Source organism: Halichoeres trimaculatus, unplaced genomic scaffold, assembly GCF_033239565.1.
Source record: "Halichoeres trimaculatus isolate MK-OKI-2021-1 unplaced genomic scaffold, fHalTri1.1 fHalTri1_scaffold_3, whole genome shotgun sequence".
NCBI lineage: Eukaryota > Metazoa > Chordata > Actinopteri > Labriformes > Labridae > Halichoeres > Halichoeres trimaculatus.
Window position 1 is genome coordinate 30,191,035 of NW_027437181.1, and position 16,248 is coordinate 30,207,282.

Consider the following 16,248-nt stretch of genomic DNA (forward strand, 5'->3'; position numbering starts at 1 on the left):
GCTTCTTATTTGGTTTGTCAGCTTAACATATCAAAATTGAAACAGTGTTTTGAGTTGTTTATCCTCATAAAAACATTTATACATATTATTTTATATTATATTACGTTCCGTGAATCACGTTCTCACATTCACATGAATGTGTTTTTATTGTGCCTTCACAAAAAAGACCATGGTGTACACTTGCATTAGTCATGCCAAAAGCCTAATAGTAGAGGAAGTGGGCGACTTAAGAGGTTAAGCAAAATAAGAGGAGGCTAATTCTTTTTATCCGTCAGGTCCCTGAATTCACATGACCCCATATTTTACTAGAAGTGACTTGTTTTCTTTTTAGCACACTGACTCTATGTGTCAACATTTACCCTTCAGATCTCAGCTCACCTGATGACTAAAAACATAAACTGAGCTCTGAGTGGACAGTCGGGTCAGAGTCTTTACATCAGTTTAATGTCAGATTTGAAGCATTAAAACTAAAAATTGACCGTAGGTGTGATCTTTGAGCCTTTTGGAAGCTAACACTTACTTTTCACAGCATCTGTGTCTAATTCCAAATGTCTTGTTATTTTTCTGGAGGAAGAATAAATCTGTGATGACAAGTGCCCTTTGGCTGTGTTTGAGTTCACTTTGTTACACAAACGCTGCAGTGTGATGAGTTAAACCCTGCTGCACAGATTTACTTTCAGATTAAGTTGTTTTCGGAGTTTCTGGGTTGACTGGGAATCAAGTCCAGTGTCCTGACACTGGTAACCGTTTCCAGATGAAACCTCTTTTTAAGACCCTGTCATAATTCCACTGAAAACAGCGTGATTTCCCTTAGCAGATGGCATGAGCCACCCACAGAGAGGAAACAAAAGAAGTAACCAGTCCAAATCTCCCAAACTAACCACAATGACATTTCACTGTAGCTTGTGAGGTAGAGAGGTTTCCTGAGTTTGAAGGGTTCACAGTTAAGGTCACATTTGTCAGAGTCTGGAGGGTTGATGTGACAGTCTGTGGGATTATTCAGAGGCAGATTATGATGTTAGTGTAAGGGCTGCGTGCTACTGAAAGGCTGAAAAGTTTGACTTGACAGTTTTGTATATTTTGTGGTGCAACTGTCCAAATCATTATGCATCAAGTTGTCCCTAAAGCCGGTAACGCTGCCTGGGTTGTAGCCGTAAAAAGGATCTTAGGAAAGAAAAGAAGCTTGTGCATTTTCACATCCACAGTCATCTGATATCAGTTTAAGAAATCTGATTTTGAGTTCATAAATTTCTAACTTATTCTCTACCCCTGCATAAATATGTCTTTATTCAGACATGTTCCCATGCCAAATGGCCACAGATAACCTCTCACCATGTCAGCATCTGTTTTATGAGAGGAACATTTTTCCCTTTTCAGGCACACTCTGCATGGCTGTGTAATGGTGTTGTTTTAGGTTAAATGGATTTATGGTGAAAAAGGAGACATGGAGGAGATATTCATGGGTAATCGTGTCATTAATTCTCCTCCATGACTGCGTTTTTATTTGTTTTCCATGGTGGACTCATTGTAGCTTTTCAAAACATCCCAGATCGTGTTTTAGCGCACGTTATGTGCTTTTTTTTTACTGTGGTGTATTCCCTCTTCTCTTAAGTGAGTTACTGAAATTGAGTCTCGTAAGTTATCGTGTTGTGTTTGTGATTTTTATCCTGGCTTTACCTCACGCTGCTCTGCTGTGCTATTCCACCCTGACCACAGAAGCACTCTGTAGTTTTATGATTTTGCGCTGCTCTTATATGTAGTTAGCTGCTCTTTCTCTCATCACTTATTTCCTGTGTGGAAGCAGCCGCTTCATGTTTGTTTTGGCCCAGGTGGTGTTTTGGCGCTGAGCTGAATGAGCTGTTACGGGTGTGAGAGTCAGAGTGTACTCGTGCTTTTTTTTTTCCCCTTCATGCATTCTGCTCTGCAGTCAGCTGCAGGTACAGGCAACCCATGGAGCTGACCGTTATAAGCTTCCTGTAACAGTGTTTATGTCGTTTATCTTTGGACTGAGGTTTGGCATCTGTGGATGTTGTGTAAAGCTAAAAACCAGGGCTTGTAGACTCTGTGGGAAAAATGTCAGCATTACAGGAGGAGTATGTCCTGCACAAAGCCAATGAGATGCAAAGTGTGTGAGGCTGCCCTCAAAGCCCAGAAAGCCCCCTGTAAGTTGCGCACTCTGTTGGCTTCCTCATTGGCAGCTGTGGTCAGTTAATCTGGCACCACAACCACAACCACAGCCCGGTTTGTGTGAGGGCACGGCCACTCGGTGGGACCAGTTTTGGCTGCTCCACCACCTGTTTGCATAGCGAGTAGCTTTTACTGCTGGTTTGGGAGAATTTATGGACTGCTGATGTTAACTGTTCTATTTTTACAGTGCCCAGGTTTCCTGTAATGCACTTCCACCCGAGTGGCACAGAAAACTCACACCCCAGAGATGTAGGAAGGAAACTGTAGGACGAGTTCAAAGACAGCCACGTGTTCTGGATACTAACAGGAACCTTTTTTTTTCTAGCTCCTCCATCAGGGCGGTCAGATATTTTTGTTTATGAAGTTAACTGTAATGATCTAACTTGCTAAATTTTGTTTATCCCACTTTGAGGGCCTACTTTGTAATGCCAAGAGTAGTTTGTGTAGAAATACAGATTGAATGAAAACCTCAGCAACATTTCCACTAACCTTTCTAAATGCTGTTCTTGGCTTTCCAGCCTCCACCTTTCAACATGTGTCACTTTTCATCTATACATGTTTCTCTCTCCATCCACAGAGTCTTGGCTGCGATGACTATCTGGGATCGGGAAAGGTGATGGACAAATGTGGCGTGTGTGGAGGTGACAACACATCCTGCAGACTGGTCTCAGGACTGTTCAAACACAGTTTAACCAAGATTGGTTACCACAAGATAATAGAGATTCCAGAGGGAGCCACCAAGATCAACGTGACAGAAATGATCAAGAGCAGGAACTACTTAGGTGAGATTAAACTCTTTTAAATGGAATTCGACTCTTAAAGAGAGGATATCAACTCTATTAAGGTGGCTACTTCTGTGGTGGCTTAGATTACAGGTAAAAGAATCCTTTCTCACACTAGTTTTAGAATACCATTCTGTTAGCCTCGGACTGAAACTCTTTGATTTAGCTGCTGTCTCTTTAAGGCTCCCCTCACCACAAACCCCCTTCCTCTGATTGGCCAATCCTCTGCATGTTTAGTTTGGGCTTTGATTCTCTGCTATCTTACTGAAGATTGTAATTCTTTTTTTCAGACATCTGATTTCACTAAATTTCAGCCAAACTCAAGTCAATTTCAGATCTAGTTTAAAGTAATTTGAATCAAAATGTTATTTTTCTGTCAAGAAACTGAACAGGTAAAACTTTATTACACCATCGTCAGATTAGTTACTCAACTCTTTCTTTTGCCTGTAAAACCTCCTTCAAAGATGTTTATCTGGACTTGTCATGCAAACGTGGCTTGTACTGGGTGAAATTTGATATTTTTTGCATGTTGTGTGGTTTTGAGCTTTTCTGCTGTTTATACAATCTGATGATGATGATGATGATGGTTGGTGATTGATTTTACACCACACCTTCTTAATGCTGTCGAACTCAAGATGTCAAAACATTTCTCACCCAGAAGAGAAATGTTTCTCAGCAGCATGAAGGTGTTTGAGATTCATGAATTAACAATGACATCCTCAGGTTTGAAAGAACAGGATCTTTGAGCATTGATCTGTAAATGGTTTGAGCAGGTAGGAAACGGAAACAGTCAAGTTTTGTTTTTCTGCTTCAGATATTTTTTGATATTAAGATCAGCTGTGTTTACCAGATAACTCATGTCCTGTCACAGCTAATCTACCTTCCTCTTGGCAAATCACGGGTTCAATGTTTTCATCCAGCTTTAATGTGTCGTCAGTTTCTGTGTACTTGCAGAGCTCTGTATTCCAGCTCAAAACACATGGAGAATAAATAGACTTCACTATTCTATTCTTGTGATATTAAAGCCTTTTTCACTCAGGCACAAAACTTCCAAAAACTGTCAGGGTGGATTGAATGTACAATCACTGACAGCTGACAATTTCACCCCAACTTTGGGAGGAATTTTAACTGCTGCTACCAAAATTTCCCAAATTCTTCAAAGTCAGGGTGAGCTGACGTGGAGGCCGTATCCAGCAGGTGGAGGGAGTGGACAGGGGTCCATGATGTTATGTTTGACTGGTGTTCTGTAGACTTTTGCTGCTGTGTTGAAAAATGCTGCAATAGCATATAGTGAGAGCAGAAGCTCGGTTTGAACCATTTTCTGTCTGTTTTTTTTTTCCTACTTTTTTCTTCAATTACAAACAGTCTGTAAGAAGATACATTTTTCATGTGGATACATATTCTGCCACTTGTTGAACTGATGTAACGACAATAGCCACTGTCAGTGCGTACAACTCTGTTGTCTGGCTTCATCTGCCATTGTGTTTTAAAAAATATCATTGCAATCATTGACAAGACAGTGATACCAAACTGTCGGTGTAAAGAGCCACAACAGATAAGATAAGATAAGATAAGATAACACTAATAAGGGTAGGGATGGGTACCTTTTACTTTGAAAAGATACGGTACCGATGCCTGGTACCTGGCAATCGGTATCAGTACTCAACAGTACTCAACAGTACTCAACAGTACCAACTTTTGGTACTTTTTTCGTGTTTATGTGGTAAAAAGTATCAATTTGTTTGATAATATTTATGGGGTTTTTTTTTGTTCTCAGTTTAACATATTTATTCTTCAATATTCGACCTTGCAAGTGCTGTGTTCATGTCCAGGGTGGAAAACCACCTACTCTTCCTCTCCCTCACAGTCACAAGGATGTGTTTAGGTACCAAAACATGGTATCTTTAGATTCTACGTGAATCAGTACCCAGTACTTTTGATAGAATTTGGTCCGTACCTATAAAAGTACCTAATTCGGTACCCATCCTTAAATAAGAGTGGATGTAATAGCTAGCAAATACAGTAAAACATTAACCACATGTGCCTTGATGTTAAAAAGAAGCTGTGCTACGCATTGTGAGTTGTTCATCTTGCAGAAACCACACTGCAAAAAACTGAAATCTAACCAAGTGTTTTTGTCTTTTTTAAGTAAAAATTGTCTTATTATACTCGATATGAGCCACTTTTAACTTATCAATCCAGAAAAATGTCTTGTTTCAAGTTAGCAGAGTACAAAAATGAGGTTTGAATCGCTTGTAACCAGTAAAAAAATCTGCCAGTGGAACAAAAAAAAATTGCTTGAAAATGTCCTTGAAACTAGAACAATGTCTTAATACAAGTAACTTTTCTCTTGTTCCATTGGCAGGTTTTTTTTACTGGTAATGAGCAATTCAGACCTCATTTTTCTCTTTAAATGACTTGAAACAAGACATTTTTCTGGATTGGTCATGTGAATTTGGCTCATATTGAGTCTAAAAAGGAATTTTCTACTGAAAATAAGACAAAAACACTTGATAAGATTTCAGTTTTTGCAGTGCACCCCCTGCCCAACAAGGAGGGCTTTAAGCTCCATGCGAACAAGTGTAAACAGTTTACTCAGGAGAGAGAAATTAAAGGGACGTTTTCAGGAACAGAGCTCCTGAAATTCACAGAAATGTCTCAGTGATTTATGTCTGAAAACAACCTTAATCTGACTTGAGAGGGAAGGTTCAAAGAAAATCACAGTGTAGAAAGTTAAATGATAATTAGTGAGGGTGTGGACGTTTGACAGTCTGCTGGTTCCAGCTGTGCTGCAGCAGCCTCTTGTAGGATGAGATTTGTCTAAAGAGGCAGATCAGCCAGAGGGTGGTGTCGCTTGTTCAGAGTTTCTCCAGCGTGCAGCTTATAATACCACCCAGCAGTGAGCTGCAGCCTTTCACTGGAGCCTCTGAGTGAAACGCACCGCACAGATAATTGGCGTCTTAATAGCGTTGCAACAGAGGGACACAGTGGTGGGTTATTCTCAGTAGTGACTGCAGGAATGTTGGACATTGTTTAATGAGAGCCATGCCCCTGCTCAGCAGTAGGTTTGGAAGACAAGGGGGAACAGCCACGATCCCTCCCACCGTCTCTTCCCCCGAGAGAAGTGAATAAACAGGTTTTCATTAGAGGATCTTACCCCTAAAGCCTCACCGTCCTTTTTAATTAAGGTGAGGAATTTCAGCTCTCTGTGAAAAACTAGCAAAAAAACTTTGAGGATGGCGTCTGAAGCTTTTGAATATGAAGCCCTTGGATGTCAAGTATACTCTGCTTTCCTTCATTTTAATGGACTCTTTATACATAAGCACTCTACTGTACTGTGAAGACGTACAATAAACATTTTTTGATTGGCACAATGAGAATCACCACGCATGGACAATCACTCCTGTTAGCAAATGCGAAACATCGTAAGGGTTCAATAGACGAGTCTTTGTGAGTCATTGACAAAGTACAGTTTCAGATAGTAACATTTTACCTGAATGGTTTGGTAAATTTTCAAATAAAACAGAAACATGACACAGTATGAATCCAGCAGGCACCACCTTCTGTACCTTCACCACGTCCTGGACTTTCCCTCAATAGGCCTCTGTTCTTCGCTGTGCATGTCTAATGTGCTTTTAGTTGTCCAAACAGTCTTTTACAACCCCGTCTAATGTTACACTTCTAATGCTTTTCTAATGGCTTCTTGTACTTAATCCATGAAATCAGTGGAAAACATCTTTGGAGATTGTGTTACTGGATTTGCAGGAGAGATTTGCCAGCACAAACACATCGTCACAGTTAAAGAAGACTTTGAAAGTACATGTTAGGGTACGAAGTTGGTTATTTAAACTAGCGTTTGGGGGAAGGAGCCAGTGTCAGAACTTTGTGTTAACACAAATGCCTTCATGCCTGATTGGTATTAAATTAAACAATAATTATATGGAAGATGATCTGAGTGTTTTCCGCATTGTTTCAGCTAAAAGTTATTCTGTGGTTGTTCTCTGTCTCTTTCAGCTCTGCGAAGCCGATCGGGGCGGTCCATTATAAATGGAAACTGGGCTATAGACCGACCAGGGATGTATGAAGGAGGGGGGACCATGTTCACCTACCGACGGCCAAATGAAATCCGGAGCACAGCTGGGGAGTCCTTTCTTGCTGAAGGGCCCACCAATGAGGTCCTGGAGGTTTATGTGAGTGAGAAATGGACTCAGACAACAATGACTCCATCTCTTTTCGACACACAGACAAGCTTTAGATTGACTCATAGGGCTCTAATTTTGTGGCGCAGCGCAGGGGGCGCAAGCCTGGCGCACCCTGCGCAGTGCTAATTTCGTGCAGCGCACCACAGTGCGCTGCCAATTTGACAATTTGGTAGACCTCTGCGCAGAGATGGGTGTGACGGCGCGCCAGGAGGAGTTGACGGCGCACCAGGGGGAGGTGTCAGCAGATTCATGTTGGTGCAGTGACAATTTCGTGCCAAAAACAGTGCAGAAAGTGTGCTGAAAGCTCGCCAGCTCCAACCTGGTCTATTCTCGGTGCAAAGCGGAGCGCACCCCACGCAGCTGTAATTTGGTGACAGGCGCACATGTGCGCACATGTCAACAAAGCTTCAGAGGCAGGTTTCCAGAGTGTCAGGCACATTTTAATGTAATAAACAATCACAGTAATCACTATTTAATGTGACCGTCTGAACCAGCGTATACATTTATATCTATATTAACTGTCCCGTCACACCTGATGTCAGATTAAAGACGTTTGTCATAATGGAAAGTTAACCTGACGGCAGCTGGAAGTTTGATGCACATCTTACAATTGAACAATAAACAGCCTTAACATCTGATACTGAGTATATATCTGGTTTTCTCATTTCATTTAATTCAAAGAAAAGAGGGAGATAAAAGACGAAGAAAAAAGAAACAAAACAAATGAAATGTATGTCACTCAGGATTTACCTGTGATTTCCCATATTTCTCTGTTTTAGTCTTTATTTTTAACGTGATCTAAAAAGATGGAGTACATTATTGTAAGGAGGATGAGGTGGAGACACTGGGAGAGTATACAGTGTATCACCAAAGGTTCTGCTTGGTGATGACAAACCAGGAGTGCAGGTGGATCAAAAGTATTCTGAATGGATAAGCCAGCTGTGTAACTGTCACTTCATTTTGTACTCCTATTAATGACAAAGGAACAGATTAAATCTGTCCCGGGAGCTGGCCTACACGGTGACTCACTTCGTGTCCTCCGATTGCGCCCCGCTGTCCATTCTCCTGCTGCAGGGACAGCAGCTCTGACCGTCTCCGCCACCAGCACTGTTTCCGTGGTGCTGGGGATCAGTCAGACCAATCAGATGCTGCGCCTCCGCTGCAGCGCATTTAAAGGCGAGGAGAGGCGCTTATTTGATTGGTGAAGACAGCGCTCAACTGTGTTAAACCCACTTACGGCTTTTCTCCTCCCTCTCTGCCATTTGCGCGGAGGGAGGTGTGGATGCGCTCCTCTGCCCCTCTTTGGGCCTTCAGTGCGCCTCTCTTGGCACTGCAGGAAACTTGCAAAGTGTGCCAGTCCCTGTCCGCGGGGCGAAGGCAGACGCAGGACAGGTGTCTACTTTGTAGACATGGCTAGTGATGTCAACCAACATTTAGTGAACTCTGTTTCAACCTTGACTTTTTTTATTTTGTCAGCCTGAAGGGAGGCTGGGGGCTCAAACACCATGGCTTGCTCATAGCTCTGCACCTGACAGACTTCCAGAGGTCTGACAGATCGGAGGGGGCAGGCCTTGGTGTTACTGGAGCAGGAAGCTTCTGTTCATGACAGAAGCATAAAGGGTTTTTAAAATTACCAGTGTGAGAAAAAAAGGGATTTTGAACTGTAACTTAGATGAAGCCACTACATGGGTACCAGGGTTTTTCTTTTACTTTTGCAGTAATTTGCTGGTACAAGAACCTTAGCATCAATGATACAAAATTGACTGTATTGTAAAACTTTGCCAAAAAATCAGCAGCTTGATGTACTCACTAAAAAGAGCCATTTAAAGGACAAAGGTTATCTTAGCCGACCCATATCACCCTCCATATGCTGAGTTTCCACCTTTGCTGTCTGAGGGGGATTTACCTTTCCTAAGAGGACCAAAGCAAACAGATATCTGGAATTATTTGTTCCCTCAGCTGTAGGGTTTCTAAATAAGCTACGGTCATATTCTTGCACAGTAGGCTACTCTCGCATTTTGTGGCGTTTCCACTGACCAATCCTGGGACAGAACCCCAAATAACCGACATGAGAAATCCCACTTTTTGGGACCCCTTTCGTATGGGTGCCAGACTGAACAATTCCACTCTCAGAAGGTGGAGCTACAACACTGGAGACCGATGATTGGTCGAAAGAATCATCACGTACCCCGTGATAGCGGCTGCTTTTCTCCTGGTAGCACACAGACGTCTCTAAACAAAGCTTGATTGCACTTTGTATCAAAGAGCCACATGCCAATCACAGAGAGGTTGAAATGCTGCATGTCTTCCATCTATGCTCTTTGTTTACTGTGTCGTGTTTTTCTTTTTTGTTGGATTTATTAGCCGGGTAAACTGCATCGAGCTGCTACGGCGTCACGCTATTTTTTAACAGCTGCGGCTTTCAGCATCAGCTTACACGCCGCCTACTACAAGAGGGCACAGTTTTGCTGTGGAATAGCAACGGGATCAGGCTTAACTGTACCAAACCGCGCCAACCTGTACTGAACGGATCTAGACTGCTTGGTAGAAACATAACTTATGTATTACACTGAGCTGTTTTTATGGTATGAATTTGGTCGTCAACTGCTGTTGCAAATCAAACTGTCCAAATTGGGACAATAAAGACTGTCTAATCTAATCGAAGGGATAGTGTAAAGCCTAAAAATAGCACAATACACCCTCTTAAAATGTGTTAAAATTTGAATGCGTTAAAAAGCAGACTTATTATTTCTGATTACCCTTTGTATTTCAAATTTGAAGAGTATTATTTTACAGTTTTTGCTGACTCGTATATTCCGTCTCAGATGATCTTCCAGCAGCCAAACCCTGGAGTTCACTATGAATACATTCTCCCCTCTGAAACACCAGCCGGCCCTCAGCAGCCAAACCACAGACACGAAGGTAAACAAGACCCACTTTACTCCTCAATCTGCTTATTTAAGTAGCTAAATCAGATTTTTCAGTATCTCAGATAGAAAGACTAAATCAAGAAACCAGTTGTTAAACATATGAGTGTCCAACCTGGCAGACCTCTATTAACCCCAGCACACATCGTTTTAACTCAGTCCAGCTACTCTGATTTGTTGTTACCTGTCTCAGAGACTCTTACCTCATGTGTCCACATCTTAGGGAACACTGTGAATGGACAAGGTGGATACGACCAACACCCCAACCCTCACCAAGATAACTTAACCCCAGCAGGTGGAGGGAGGCTTCCTCCTCCTCCTCTCCCCGACAACCAGGTTCCCTATGTACAGCCGCCCAGACGCACGAGAGAGTACAACTGGAAACTGGCTGGAACTACAGAGTGCAGCGCCTCCTGTGGCAAAGGTCAGAAAATCAATTTTCTGTTCCTCTTCACATTTTGAAAAATCTCACTCAGCGCTCAAATTAAAAAGCTGTTTTTGCTCTCTAAAGGATTCAGATACTCCCTCTTTCACTGTGTGTCCCGGCTGACCCAAGCCCAGGTGTCAGACGCTCTGTGCGACAGCGGCAGCAAACCGTCTCCACAGGAAGAGGCCTGCAACCTGCAGCCCTGCCCTGCATTGTGAGAAACAGCACTCTACTGTAGTTCACACTCCTGAATGTGCCCTGGCTGTATTTACAGATGCATCTAAAAAAAAATTGATTAAAAAAAGATCAATAATTAAAATACGGTTCAATAATTTACATGAGCTATTAAAGAAAGTCAAAATGTATAACTATAGCCCAGACTCATTACATGTAAACATTTTCAAGCTTTATTTAATTTTGCTAATTATGGCTTACAGCGGGGGCTGCACAGTGGCGCAACGGGTAGCGCTGCAGCCTCACAGCAAGAAGATCACCAGTTCAAATCCCCTTTCTGTGTGGAGTTTGCATGGTCTCCCCGTGCATGCGTGGGTTCTCTCTGGGTTCTCCAGCTTCCTCCCACAGTCCAAAAAGATGCTCACCTAGGTGTGAGTGTATAAGTGAATGGTTGTCTGTCTCTATGTGTCAGCCCTGTGATTGGCTGGCGACCAGTCCAGGGTGTACTCTGCTTCTCGCCCAATGACAGCTGGTATAGGCTCCAGCCACCTGCGACCCTGAACAGGCTAAGCGGTATAGAAAAATGGATGGATGGCTTACAGCGTTAACTATATAAAAAAGAAAAACCTAAATGACTCAAGTGTTTCCATGTTTCATGAGAGTTTGAGTAAATTAGTCTGCGATGGTTTTGGGGTGTCGTGTCATCTGCTGGCGTTTTATTAAGCCCAAAGTTGATTGGAGCTTTTTACCAGGAGACTTATGAGCACTGATTCTTTTATCTGTGGATAAGCTCTCTAGAGATGCTGGTTCCTTTTTCCACCGCCCACGGTGCCAAAGCTCCTACCAAATGGTTTGCTATCAGTGATATGACTATGCCAGTGGCCAGCCAAATTGTCTGACCTGATCTCTACTGAGAATCAGTGGGCGAACACTCGACTTGAGAGTACAGACGAGCTGGACTTAGACTTGTACTTACATTTAGACAACTTTAATCTCCTTGAGTGACAATTTGTGGCTGCATTAACAGCACATCAGACACAACAAAGATCCCACAGATGTGGTGCAGCCCTCTGTCCTTGGAAGTTGCTTGATCTGGGTTTATATCTAAGCAACATGGACTTCAATAACACCTTAGCTGTGCCAAAGGCTGATCGCCTCCATGTCTTGCCTGTAGACTGATAGAGTGGACAGCGTGGCTCTGCCATTTACCATACTACGGTTTTGAAGCCAAAATACCCCCGCCAGAGTCTGTTCAGTAGAGGCTGTGAGAGAAACTGAGTGGAGCTGGGTGACAAAAGCAATTATTATTTTTTTATTTTGAGAGTCTAATTTCATCTTGGCTTTACCTCCCGACATATTTTATAATCCACGAAAAAACACACCAGAACAGCAGCTGTCAATCATCATTAAACATGACGTAAAGCCTTGCTTTTAACCTCTTATAACTAATGAAAAAAAAGTTTCAGAAAAAAAGAGGACTTGAATACAAAGCAGCCAAATAATATCTTCAAATCTCCACAACAATCAGACATTAGAAACATTTCTACGAGGTGAATTCATTTTGTTAAGTTTGACCACAGCTCATCTGGAATGACTGGAGAGACAGGTTTTTTGACCTATACTACAGCCAGCCACTAGGGGGAGCAGTTTTTGTGGTGACCTCACTTTGAGTTGAGCAAAATGACGTCCATATTTTTTTGTTAATGATCATGCTCAATGATGCAGTGTTGTTTATTGTAAAGGAGTCTCAGCTAAGTGAAGGATAGTAATTCAAGAAGATAGACATTTTTGTAATGAAATCTTTTTAATTGATCTTGGGAAATATTCTAAAAAATTGAGATACTAGATTTTTATTCACTAATAACCATAATCATCAACATTAACAGGGCTGAAGTGGCCCTACATCATATTCATGTTATGTTTTAGCTCATGTATTGAACTCATAGCATCCTTAACTAATGCTCTAAATATTCATTCCAAGGTTAAATACAAAGGAAACCTTCTACATCTGTGTCCTCTTATGCTCAAAACATGAACCCAAAAATGCATCTAGAATTTATCTAATGTAATACAAAAGTTTTTTGTGATATACACTGCTGAGGAAACCTCACTAACATCAAGCTTTTTGATTTTGTCTCCTGAGCAGCTGGGATATCGGAGAATGGTCAGAGTGCAGTAAAACCTGCGGACTGGGGATGCAGCATCGGCAGGTCCTGTGCCGACAAATTTATGCAAACCGCACCCTCAACGTCCACACCAGCCGCTGCCGACATTTAGAACGACCAGAAATCACCAGTACATGCCAGCTGAAGATCTGCAGTGAGTGGCAGATCCGCTCCGAGTGGACCGCAGTGAGTGACAGTCTGTGGTTGAAATGTTTATCTCAGACATAGATATCATAACAGCCCTTGTACTGGCACTTTCTTAAATCCCTTACTCTTGTTTCTTCTTGCTGACAAATATATTCAACACTCTAGATAAAACACCTTCTGCCACACAGTAGTTAATAAGTCTGTATAGCTGTGCTGTTTCTACTGTGTTTACCATGGGGCTCTGTCTCTGTAGTGCTCAGTGCCATGTGGGCTGGGTCAGAGGTCACGAGAGGTTCGCTGTGTCAGCAATGTGGGCGACTTTGTTCCTGATGAGGAGTGCAACATGAATCTGCGGCCCCATGATGTGGAGAACTGTGACATGGGAGCTTGTGCCAAGAGCTGGTTCTACACTGAGTGGGGTAACAGGGTAGGTGTTGGAGATAAAGCTGGACACGGTGACTGCCAAACAGCGGTGTTCATTGTATGTGGCCAAACCATACTTGGATGTGTTACATAGATTCTGACAGCTGAAAACACAGCACGGATAAAGCTTTTCATCTTTACTAACCTGTGCTTAAAGTCATACTTTATATTATCCCAGCTTTAAAATGATGAAGATAGGAAGTGTGGGTTTAAGCATTTTTTGGGGGGGATTTTCAGCTGGACAGATATTAATAGTGAATGAGCATCAAGACCGTCAGTGATATGACTGATCTATCCATTTGATCAGAACACTCATTGAGAAGAATTAAAACAGCTTCTGTTTACATTTTCCATAGAACTGAATATTTTTGTATCCCCCTTCAAAAAAGAAACACTCCAGAACAAGCTCAGGAAGAAATAACCCTGAGAAACACTTTTTGTCAAAAGAGGGCGCCAAAACAATGCAAACTAAAAGTTCCCTACAGGAGCATTATGAAAGTAAAAACTAAGCAGAGAAGAAATAGCAGTGTTTTTTTTTTTTTTTTAATAAATTATAGCAGAGTGAATTATTTATCTTTATAGTTGGTGTATTAACTCCTCAAGCCTCGAGCAAATCAATACCAAACCCCATTTGTTATTTGTCCTTACACTCTACCTGAAATACGCTAACACTGTCTTTACATCTAAGGGGAAGAAGAAAGGTAGATGATGTCCAAAGTGGTGCCTTTACAGCTACCAGTTGGTTCTGGTTCCTGGTCTCTATAGGTCCCTGATGATGGAGACAGGGCATAATCCAGCAACTGCCACAGCAAAAACCTAAATCTGAGCAAATGTTAGGTCATATTTTTAGTAAAAAAAATACGACACTAAATGTCTCATTTCACTATGTTAAAAGAAAAAATATGCACTTGAATTGCTTGTAAAAAAAAAAAAGAGTAAAAAAAAAAGCCAATAAGGTAAAAAACAAAATGTTTATTATTTTATTTATTTTTAAGGCCCTTTGAAAAAAAAAAAGCAAATTCAGCAGTTTTTGTTTGTTTGTTTGTTTGTTTTTTTCAAATATCTTAAATTATGAGATTTTTGCTGGACTTGTTTAATGTGGCTCATGTTGTGTATGAAAAGACCATTTTTATGAAAAATGTGATATAAAATTTGCCAAGATTTAAGGGTTTGCAGTGTATGACTGTTACTTTGTAAAACAGGTTGTCATAATCAGTTCTAGCAAATTTTGCCAGTCAAACCTTTTGTTTTGAGCTGACTGTCACTTTTTTTTTCTGGGAACTCATAACTACCAGATATCATTACTATCCAACATGTTTCTCATTCAAACAAGGATTTTCACTACAACAATTAATATTATGTTTCATATGTCACAACATCAGGAGACTGAGCTCATCAGCATGACTTACAGAACACGATGGCTAACCTATAAACTACAGTATAAGGATTTCACCAGATCGGGCTCTGTCTATGTTTTTAATGAAGATCTATGTTTAAAAGGTATTCCTGTTGTATCTTGTTGATGAACATCCTGAAGTTTAACACCAGTGCTGCTCCACAGTGCTCAGCTGAATGTGGGATGGGTGTGCGTACGCGGGGAATCCTCTGCCTGACCAACCACATCAGCAGCCTTCCTCTGGAGGGCTGTGGCAACGAGCGGCCCGCCGACTCTCAGGTCTGCAACAACGGCCCCTGTGAGAACCGCATCGAGTGGTTCACGGGCCCCTGGAGCCAGGTATGAGGATGACAGAGGGTCAGGAGCTTACAGGGAGGTTGTCTGGAGGAGATAATTATCTGGGGTTTAGCTTGATTTTACAGTGACATGTATTTCACCGCTCTAACTTCTTGTATTATTGAATCCATATGTTATATTTCTGTGTGTGGCTCAGTGCTCGGCAGAGTGTGGTGCAGGCAGCCAGCAGAGGTCAGTGGTGTGTTTGATGAAGTCTGATGAAGGGATGACCGTCATGCCCCCGTATGAGTGCTCTTCCTTGGACCGGCCCCTGAGCCAGCAGAGCTGCAACCTGAAGGCCTGTGGAGCAAAGTGGTATCACACTGACTGGAGCGCTGTGAGTACGATCTGAAGACCTCTGCTGTTTAGATACCTTTAATCAAGATGTTTTCTCTCTACTGCTCTTACTGATCATGTCTTTAAAAATACACATCACCCTCTTAATTTTATCATCATACCCCGATGTTTGACTTGGACTCCTGTCTCATGAGAAACAGTTCAATGTAAAGACCAACTCACAAAGACCAGTTGTTAGTGGAGCGGTATTGACCTGAGTTTGACTGCTGTCTCTGATTCTGGTCTCTCCAGTGCTCCAAAACATGTGAAAGAGGTTTCCGTGTGCGGGAGGTGCGCTGCCTGTCTGATGACATGCTGTCCAATGAGGGCTGTGACGAGAGGCTGAAACCAGCGGAGAAGGAGGATTGCAACCCAGAGCCCTGTATACCTCAAATAGGTCAGTCCTTTCTCAGCATCCTCTCAGAAGTAATTCTGATTTTTTCTTAGTCCAGTCAAGAAAGGAGGGATGAAGGAGCAAAACAACACCATTGGTCATAAGATAATACAAATAAAAATATGACACACATTGCCAGTGTTAATAATAATACATGGTATAACTAAAACCATAAGCTCTTTTAAAGAGGGTCTTTTAGGCCTTAAAAGTAAAGTGAACATCTGCCATCCAGATACAACAAAGTAGAAAACTGTAAAGAAGACAGAAGAAGAAGACAGGCTGTGCTTTTCACTCTTAAAAACTTTAGGGACTTCAGGCAGGTCTGTAATGTTCAATAATTCTACTATAATGT

General features: G+C 41.9%; 1 protein-coding gene across 1 annotated transcript in view; it reads left to right on the top strand.

Moving 5' to 3' along the window:
- Window positions 1-16,248, top strand: part of thsd4 (thrombospondin type 1 domain containing 4) — a 67,447-nt gene that overhangs the window by 49,392 nt on the left and 1,807 nt on the right. The window contains exons 10-19 of the mRNA XM_074667318.1: window positions 2,765-2,969; window positions 6,984-7,159; window positions 9,997-10,093; window positions 10,322-10,522; window positions 10,610-10,739; window positions 12,846-13,050; window positions 13,265-13,438; window positions 14,996-15,169; window positions 15,324-15,503; window positions 15,755-15,899. Coding sequence (XP_074523419.1) covers window positions 2,765-2,969; window positions 6,984-7,159; window positions 9,997-10,093; window positions 10,322-10,522; window positions 10,610-10,739; window positions 12,846-13,050; window positions 13,265-13,438; window positions 14,996-15,169; window positions 15,324-15,503; window positions 15,755-15,899 — 1,687 coding nt within the window. The remainder of the gene's footprint in view (window positions 1-2,764; window positions 2,970-6,983; window positions 7,160-9,996; window positions 10,094-10,321; window positions 10,523-10,609; window positions 10,740-12,845; window positions 13,051-13,264; window positions 13,439-14,995; window positions 15,170-15,323; window positions 15,504-15,754; window positions 15,900-16,248) is intronic.